This window comes from Engystomops pustulosus, chromosome 5 (assembly GCF_040894005.1).
Source record: "Engystomops pustulosus chromosome 5, aEngPut4.maternal, whole genome shotgun sequence".
NCBI classification, from domain to species: Eukaryota; Metazoa; Chordata; class Amphibia; order Anura; family Leptodactylidae; genus Engystomops; species Engystomops pustulosus.
In genome coordinates, this window is record NC_092415.1 from 49,056,431 (window position 1) to 49,065,505 (window position 9,075).

General features: G+C 40.1%; 1 protein-coding gene across 3 annotated transcripts in view; it reads left to right on the top strand.

Moving 5' to 3' along the window:
* LYPLA1 (lysophospholipase 1) overlaps positions 1–8,817 on the top strand; it is a 20,831-nt gene extending 12,014 nt beyond the window's left edge. For all 3 annotated transcript variants that reach the window (XM_072151906.1, XM_072151907.1, XM_072151905.1), the window contains exons 5-9: positions 3,694–3,764; positions 4,961–5,034; positions 6,328–6,429; positions 6,937–7,113; positions 8,323–8,817. In XM_072151906.1, coding sequence (XP_072008007.1) covers positions 3,694–3,764; positions 4,961–5,034; positions 6,328–6,429; positions 6,937–7,113; positions 8,323–8,373 — 475 coding nt within the window. In that variant the 3' untranslated portion in view covers positions 8,374–8,817. The remainder of the gene's footprint in view (positions 1–3,693; positions 3,765–4,960; positions 5,035–6,327; positions 6,430–6,936; positions 7,114–8,322) is intronic.
* Positions 8,818–9,075: the final 258 nt, after the last annotated feature.

Here is a 9,075-nt window from a genome sequence, read left to right on the forward strand (position 1 = left end):
TTCCTCAGGGAAAACCAAATACTCCACTGTTGTTCTGCAAGTACAGAATACAGGCTGTTGCTAATAACCCTCACAAGGATCATCACATTAACATTTTGGTGGTTCTGGGATGGTTGCCCACGAGTCAGTTCGGTCAGAAACTCACTCTATAGGCTTATTTCCCGGACCGAACCTTGAATCATTGAACTGAACTAAAATTCATTAATTCATTGTGCGGTCCGGGAAATCCTGCAAGCGCACAGAGCGCGTTTCCCATTTGGCTAAAATGTTAGTAATTCAGAATACTGTGATAATGTATGTATTTATACACATTTCTGTCTTGAAACCTTCCGTATTGTGAATTTGGTTGTGAGGTTGCTTCTAGATGAGCATGGATTATTGGAGGGGTTCTCTCAGCTTGTTGTCCTTCTTATGTGAGGATATTACATACAAGACCCATGTTTCTTAGTGCCATATTGACACGGTTTTAAATATAGTCTCATTGCAAGTTTATTTTTATTTGGAGCTACTATCAGATCATAATGTCGCGATTGGGTTACAAAGTTGCGCCAAAGTCAATGTATAGCAGGACCTTATAGAGGGGCCTCCTGTGCCTTTATAGTGTATCCTGCAAGATATGATGGCTGTAACATCTTTCTAATGTCACAGTAGACCGTGTGGAGCTTTGTTCTACAGCTCTCCTATCCAAATGTAGGCCAAGTATTCGTGATCCTTTCTTTTGGCTAGCTTAGCAGGTGTTGCCATATGCCACTGTATTAGATTGGCTGTTATTCTGGAGGCCGCATCTGCCTACATGTGCTTAAGGCCTCTTATCATTGCTATTGTGGTGAGTAATTCCCTGGAATACGTGATACATTATTATTATTAAGAGGAATGTGCGTGTTTGATTTGGTTCCAGTTCAGTCATTCTGTTATGATCTCTCAGATTTTGTGGCCTTTTCTATAGGCTTGTTTGGTTAGGAGGGTAAACACGGAGTGGAGCCCTTAGTCATTGTATTTCTCACTAAACTGGTTCTGAAGAGTCTCAGCCTTGGGGCCCGGATATTAGTTTCCATATCCTCAGTATGGAGACCGTAACGCAGATCACAGGGTTTCTGTTTGTCATCCTGCGCAGACACACACTGTTAATAGTAATGTTGTGTTTTTAAGGAAAAACCTGCCTCACCTATCTTGTATATTTGTGCCGGTTTCAAGGGGAAACACTATTAAAGAGAATCCTGTAGTCTTATTGATCCAAGTCATACCCACTATACAGTCATTGACCATTGCTCAACCTGTCCTGTGCTCTGTAGTACCTCTGTTTCATTGCAGCAAATTGGCAAGATGAAAAAAAGTTCTTTTTTTTGCTCATTGCAGTACACTCTGCTCCCTATCTTGAGCTAGTACAACTATGAGGCTTCTTGAATGATGGAACAAATTATAAGGGCTCAGGCACAGGTCACCAAAGCCCATAACTCTGTGTTTGAAGTCAATTGTTAGAAAAATCTACTTTTAATCCATGTGCTGAGTGGTACCTTTGTGCACCCCTGACATGTATCTCACTCCCTACCATAGGTGTTGCACTCTTTAAATGTCTTAAGCTATCGCCACACAGTATGAAGGTTTTTCGGTTACCTCTGATTACACTAGTACAAGATAGGGTCTGTAGGTTTGTTCTTAAAGGGAACCTGTCACCAGGAGACCCATTTTTAGCACTCCCCCAGTCCCCACAGAGCATAGTACATACACTGCCAAAGGGTTTTTGTATTAAAAATAGGTTTTACAGAAAAAAAGATATGTTATATTGTACCTTTCATTAGCATCTGCTGTGTGACTGGGCAGTTGCCTTTTGGGAGGAGCTGGAAAGGAGCAGTCCCCCCCCCCCCCACCCTTGGGAAACATGTGACCTTTTCAAATATATGAATAACTCCCCACACTCGGGATTGGCTGTAGAGGAGCAGGGGGCGTCGCTGAGCCAAGTGATGGGTGTTTTCATATATTTGAAAAGGTCACATGGAGTAGCTCTTCCCCAAGGGTGGGGGGAACTGCTCCTTTCCAGCTCCTCCCATTTGGCAACTGCCTAGTCACACAGCACATTGCTAATGAAAGGTACAATATAACATATCTTATTTTTTTTTTTCTGTAAAACCAATTTTTAATACAAAAACACTTTGGCAGTGTATGTACTATGCTCTGTGGGGACTGGGGGAGTGCTAAAAATGGGTCTCCTGGTGACAGGTTCCCTTTAAGTTGAATTTGTATGTAAGTCGGAACTGTATACTTTATAATTGTAACCCCAACCAACTTTTTTTTGGTCTCTGTGACAATTGGATTTAAAAAATGTTGGATTGTCATAAGAACCAGGATTAACAATAAATCTTAAGTACAGCACACATTTAATGACAGTTATAGCTGTTTATAGTAGCCGAAGGATAAAGTACAGTAAGCTACCAACATCCAGAGGTCTGTTTGTAACTAGGTGTTGTCTGTAAGTCAGGTGTTCTTACGTAGGGGACCGCCTGTACTGCAATTATCCCTCTTCTAGGCTATTTTGGGGTAGCAGGCTTTTCTTTCTAATTGCCAACTATAGTATATCCTATTTGTTAATGCATGATTGTAACTTGCCATTAACATAAGATAGCGGTCAGCCAAAATTTTGGGCAAGAGCCATCTTGTTCAGTAAAGGTGTCTGCCTGCAAAAGGTATTTAAAAATCGGACTAACTTTTAGTTATCTACATTGATATATTTACGTCAAGTTGAGTGGACATACTGAAATCGCCAGGTTCAAGCGATACTGCTTCTGTTTAGTCACTGCATAGATCCAATTACTTTAACTAGTTCAACATTGATCAGGTGTCTGTTAAAGTAGGACATATGTTGTGTTAGTCCAAAATGGTAGTAGATGTCATTGTTAGGACATTGGAACGCTGGCCGATTACTAAACTGAAGCAGCTTCTGCCATGGACTTTTCTTCAATGTTGGCTATACACACATCCCATGATCTTCTTCACTCTGCATTTACTCTATTTCAGTGAGAGGGATAATATCCGAGAAAACGGATGTAGTCATGGACAAGGTGCGGGCATTTTGTTCATTTTAGTAATTGTCCTACGCAAGGAAATGTTCCCTTCGCTTTATTGTAGTCTTTCTCATTGGAGATTTGCCTGGGATGTTCTGCAGTGGTGGATGTGAGCGTCGTAAATGGATTAGATAGAACGGAAATGTGTTCTGTCACCGAGAGATTACGTGGGAGTCAGGAGAGTGAATTACAGCCAGATTGACATTAATGTGGTCATTAACACGGCTTATGGAAAATAGGCGGTGATGCTGGCGACCTGTGACCCCTTTTACCCACTGACGCCTTATGTGTCGTCCCCTATGTCTAGATATTTCTCTGCCTCACAGGTTGTACTCTCTGCTTGGCTCCATCAAGGGACATTAAACCTATCCGCTTCCTTCTAATTAATTTCTAAATGATAATGTAATTAACAATCCTCTGTCCACAGGGCAAAGCTGCCGTACAACATGATATAAACCTAATGGCTCCTTAAGGCTTTAGGAGGAGCGATGCTCTGCAGGAAGATCTTAATGTTTCATTCACTTGAGAGGTTTGCAATTGTACAAGGAAATCTAATCCATGTCTCGTACCTAAATACAAGGACTACCCAGGGCTGGTTTCTTAACGACCGCTGTTTAATATGTTGTTGTTTTAGGTTTGACATAATTGGATTGTCTCCCGATGCTCAGGAGGATGATACTGGCATCAAGCAAGCTGCAGAGAATAGTAAGCCTGTTATTTTCTGTTGTACTTCCCAACCCATGTCCATATAGAGAGCACAGCAGGCTACTACCAGATTTAAAGGGATTGTCCGGTGAATAAAAACCAGCCCGTGGTCATGTGATGGACTTAAAGGATCACCGCACATTACATGACAGACCTCTGTATCAGATCCAACCTTTACCTAGCAGTCATATGTCCATGTGCAGGATGAAGTGCACACATAGGTTACTCCTAACTCATTTGTTCTTGTTGTGTGAGTACTGGGGCTTTATTGAATATGAAACCCAAAATAATAGACGTTAGAGTTTATGAGAGGACTCCCTTTAACTTCTCAGTCAATCCATTGTCTAGTTTTTATAGTGTGCAACACATGCAAAGTGTGCAGATTCTGATCCTACATACTGTATTATCACATTCTGCCGCCTACGGGTTAGAAAATTGATGCTGCAGAAGTTGGTGTTTAAAGGAAACCTGTCAGCAGAAATTGACCTAATAAACCACTACCAGTATGGTGTCAAGCAGCTGAACACCTTCTAGATCTAATTTCTTTCATGGTCCAGCTAAAAGATCAACTTTGAAGTGAGTTTAAATTGGTTGTATAAAGTCAAGGAAGCAGAGATTTGTAACACTGAATTAAAGTTCTCTCTTTCTCAGAACGCTGCCTTCATTGTAACTGATGGTCCTGCACCCAGAGAAATCACTAAATGTCAATCACGGGGTGAAGTGGTCTGAGGCAGGGAGAGCTTGACTTCTGTATTAAACTCTCCGCCTCCTTGACTTTATACAACCCATTTAAATCTCACTTCAAAGTTGACTTTCTGGGTGATGGAACCGTGCTGGCCCATGAATGAAAAAAAAAGTTCTGGAAGGTGTAAGGACCACATACTGGTATTTGTTTATTAGACCAATTTCTGATGACGAGTTCCCTTTAAGACCTTTTGGCAAAGAGTTGAACCATCTTCCCTATATATTTATCCTGTTTTCATCGTTCACCTTCTGCCTACATAAAGTCTATAAATAGGTTTGTGTACATATAAATAACAATAAGGTATGTGGCCTTATGATCCGCTTTATTAGTGTATCCTATGTTTAGGATTGTCATTGGTAACTTGTCTAAATAAAATCTATATTTTGCCCAGTTTGTTCTCTTGTATAACCACCAATATTTATTTTATTTTTTTTCAAATTTAATTTTAAAGTTAAGGCACTAATAGATCAAGAGGTGAAAAATGGGATCCCCGCGAACAGAATCGTGTTGGGAGGATTCTCTCAGGTAAGTTTGCAGTAGTTGTGCCTGATGTATAAGTACTACTAGTGGAAGTCTGTCATACGGCACTGCTGTAAATAACCGTAATAGATATTCTACACAAACACATGACAATTCACAAGTGAATATTACACTGCATTTAGCACTTTAAATGCTTTCCAGACGCACCCTTCCAGTTTCCCTTTTGATCTGTGATTTTGGAGAGAACTCCAATTTATCTTTATGCATATGAGCTTCTCAGGACACCAGGCGTGGGACCATGCCTGCGCGTGCACATGTTTTCTGATATTCTTTGCTTCCCTGCACCCGCCAGCTACACTCCAACAAAAGAACTGACTTTCAGAAAGAAGGAATAGGAAGAACAAAACGTGGCCCCATTCCTGGTGCACTAGGAATTTATTGTGCATAAATTCCGAATTTTTCTAAAATGACTATATTGCTGAAAAAAAGGACATAAAAAAAGTGCCCCACATAATGCTGCTGTGAGATGGGGTGATAGACTCCTATTAAAAGGGGGTTTCTGCGAAACAGAAAGCCAGTGACCAGTGCTTTCTTAACCTCTGATTTAATATACATTCACATTTTATATTTTTACGTACAATTTATATCCCTAGTGGGCAAATGCGTGGGGCTCATATGCATAATTTCAAGACGTTTTGTTTGTTTTTCTCCGGTTTCAAGACGCATACACCCTCATGTAAGTGTGCTTGGTTTTGAAACAATGTGGTATGTTTTCTTTAAGGAAGTTTGGTCAAAAGTTTGGACCATAATAAACTGCAAACAGCGCTGGCTATAGAGAGTATACGCTAGAGAGCCGTATACCTTGTGTGTGGATGTGGCAAATAGCAACAGGGTCGTGAAAAGTGAACTTTTAATCCAAGTTTGCAGCTCCTACAAATGCTCTGGATGTGTGTTTTTTTTCAGCCTGAAGAGCTTTCTGCTCTTTGCAATGAACTGTTCCTCGGCCTCTCCTCTCTGCTCTGAGCTGTAAGTGTCCAACCAAAATCCAGATACAGCTCCTGCTCTTAGAGAGCAGAAAGCTCTTCAGGATGAAAGAGCCTCTCAGAGCCCTTGCAAGAGCTGCTGATTGATAATAACTAAACTTTTCACAGTCCTGTCACTACTTGCAACTTATACAATTTTATGTTATACGGCTCTGCAGTACTGCTCCCTAATACTGGCTGCAGCTTTGTATGGCCAGAGCTGCTGTAGGATTCCCTACATATGGATGTTATAAAATCACAGAGTTATCAGGTGTGCCAGTCTGTGTATCATCCTCGCTATCTATGTTTTCCTTAGGGAGGAGCCCTGTCACTGTACACTGCTCTAACTTCAAACCAGAAGCTAGCGGGTATTGTTGCTCTGAGTTGTTGGCTGCCACTAAGAACCTCATTTCCTCAGGTAAGATAACATTGGATGTCTAGTGTTTGTACACGTGGCGAAATGTCCCAAAGGTAAAACCTGCAGTCTGTATGTAGGTATTCACGGTGCCACTGGTCTACACAAAGATACGGCCCATAATGATGGGTTATCTACATTTGGCTTCATTCATGTGCTGAAACCAACGAAAAGACTACATATAAAACATAAAAAAAAAAAACTTGTGCCAAAATCTTCATTTTGTCAAAACGATGTTCTTGATCGTAAGGGTCCGTGAGTGTTGAAATGTTGCATTTTTTTCATACATGAAACAAGCTTGGGATTTAACAAAGGGTCCGTACAAATCAACGCTGCGTCCCTTAGAATTTTCGATTTGTAAAATCGCTACCAAATGGGTTCAGGTGTTTTCTCCAGCACAGAATTCCCTTAATTCGGAGTTGCTCGGTGCTAATAGACCCGCCACATTGTGACATGGTATACTTTGTGCAGTATCTAACGCCTGTTCTCATTTCTCTGCTTGCGTGCCAGGCTGCTGCTAATAGTGCCAACAAAGAAGTATCCGTTCTCCAGTGCCACGGGGAAAGTGATCCGCTAGTTCCTCTTATGTTTGGTGCTATGACTTCTGAGAAACTGAAAACTATAATAAACCCTGCAAACGTCCATTTTAAAACCTACCCAGGGTTAGCACACAGCTCTTGCAACCAGGTACGTATTCATCATTTATTAACCCTTTCAAAGGGATTTCATGGAAAACCACAGTGCAGAGGATGAGAATCCTAGTGATACAGAGTCCTAAGAGTCCCTGCTTCCCTGCAGAACAGCAGCGCCAAACTGTATTACAATTGCTATTTTGTGGATATATTTCAGTTTCATAATCATGTGTAAATCTTTCGTGAGCTCTGTTAGTTTCTTGAGTGTCCAGGTCAAGTTTTGCAGTTCTGTTCTGCTCCACTTTTAAATGGCATTATCTGTGTTACTTATTCATATGTCATAACAATTTTTTTTATGACCTACAAGACTAACTAGTTTTATTACTTGCATGATTTTTTATAGAATTGGACAAATTCCTAAAAATGTGCATAAAAAAGGTCCCCCCCCCACCATTCAAGTTTTTTATGAATAGTAAAATTGAATAAAACTTCCAAAACCAAAATATGTAAAAAAAAAAAAAAAAAAAAATTAATGGCATCTCTCCATTACCCTTCCCCAGGGTACATGTACTTCTGAAAACCCTCTGCTCTGTCTCCTTGAAGCCCCTTCTCTATTACCTGACAGGCTGGTACATTTCAAGTGTTTTCTATCTTCTGACCCTAGATACTGTTCTGGTTGTGTCTTGGGGTGCCACAGAACCACAGAAGTTGAGAATACAGTTGAGTTTGGGAGGCTGTATGTAAAATTCAAATTTTGACTACAATTTAATATTTGCTTCCTGTTCTGGGGTACCTAGAGACACAATCCTTGATCTATATTAAAGTGGGGATTCTCCTCTTTAATATGACACCAGAACCAAGGTGTCACAATTTGGAAGATATAGCCTTTGAAAGTGTGCTACCGTCATGACGTCGTTACACACGTTATCTTCTAAGGCCATGTGCAATTAGGACGTATTTAGTGTGTCAACCGTGAATATAAACCTACCTTACTGCCCCCCCCCCTTCTCCGTTCCTGCCTGCTATTTCAATATTTTTTAGGTGTACTGCTAGTCTCTGCCTTTTGGTTTCTCTTGATACACAGGGAATCATCTGTGGTCTTTTGCAGTTAAAATCTTGGTATCTTTTTAGTTTTTTTTTTTTTTTTTTTTAATGCATTAAAGAAGTTATGGGACAGATCATCATACGTTGCATTTGGATAAACCCTTTGCGACCATCGTAGACTATTTCTAATTCATGTTGTAATTTTTTTTTTTTCCATCAGGAAATGACAGACATCAAGCAATTCATCGACAAGCAGCTACCTCCCTGTTAACTGAGAGTGATGCCTTCTGGGATAATACACCAGCAGCAGTTACTATGCTCCTTTTAATGTCAGAACTTTAAAAGATTCTGTTTCAGAAGCTGCACAGTTCAGATAGGGTCAGGGGTTATTTACGGATTTATTACGGGCCTGGTTATTTTTGGTTAAAATAAAAAAAAAAATCTCTTTAGGTCCATAGAAGATGCAGTCAATGTAACATGTAGTGGACTGGTTGCTATATTATTTATAGCAGTGTAAGGGCTATAGAAGTAGCGTAACCAATATGGAGTTGACATCACCATAGAACAGTCTTATCTACCTGTAAACCCTTTACCACTAATAATCATTTCCATTTTACTCTGTCTGATAGGACAAAATGTTCTTTTGTCTTTTTTATTTGGGTTTTAACCTTTGTTACTTTGTAGAATAAAGTCATACGCGGCTGTGAACTTCCAACATTCACTACATTTCATCTGTTTAACATTCACTGATTTTATTATATTTTGGGTAAATGACTCACAACATGAATGATGTACAATACTGTAGATAATCTTACTGTCATAGGTCCGTTTATTTAAGAAGTTTTCCAGCAAGGTTTCCAATTTTACGGCTTTAGCATTTGCTTTCACTTAGTAATTTGTGGGGTCCAATAGTTCTGAAAATGAAGGGGGCGGTAGGAGGCTGAAGCATGGAATCCTTCTTATAAGCCCTTTT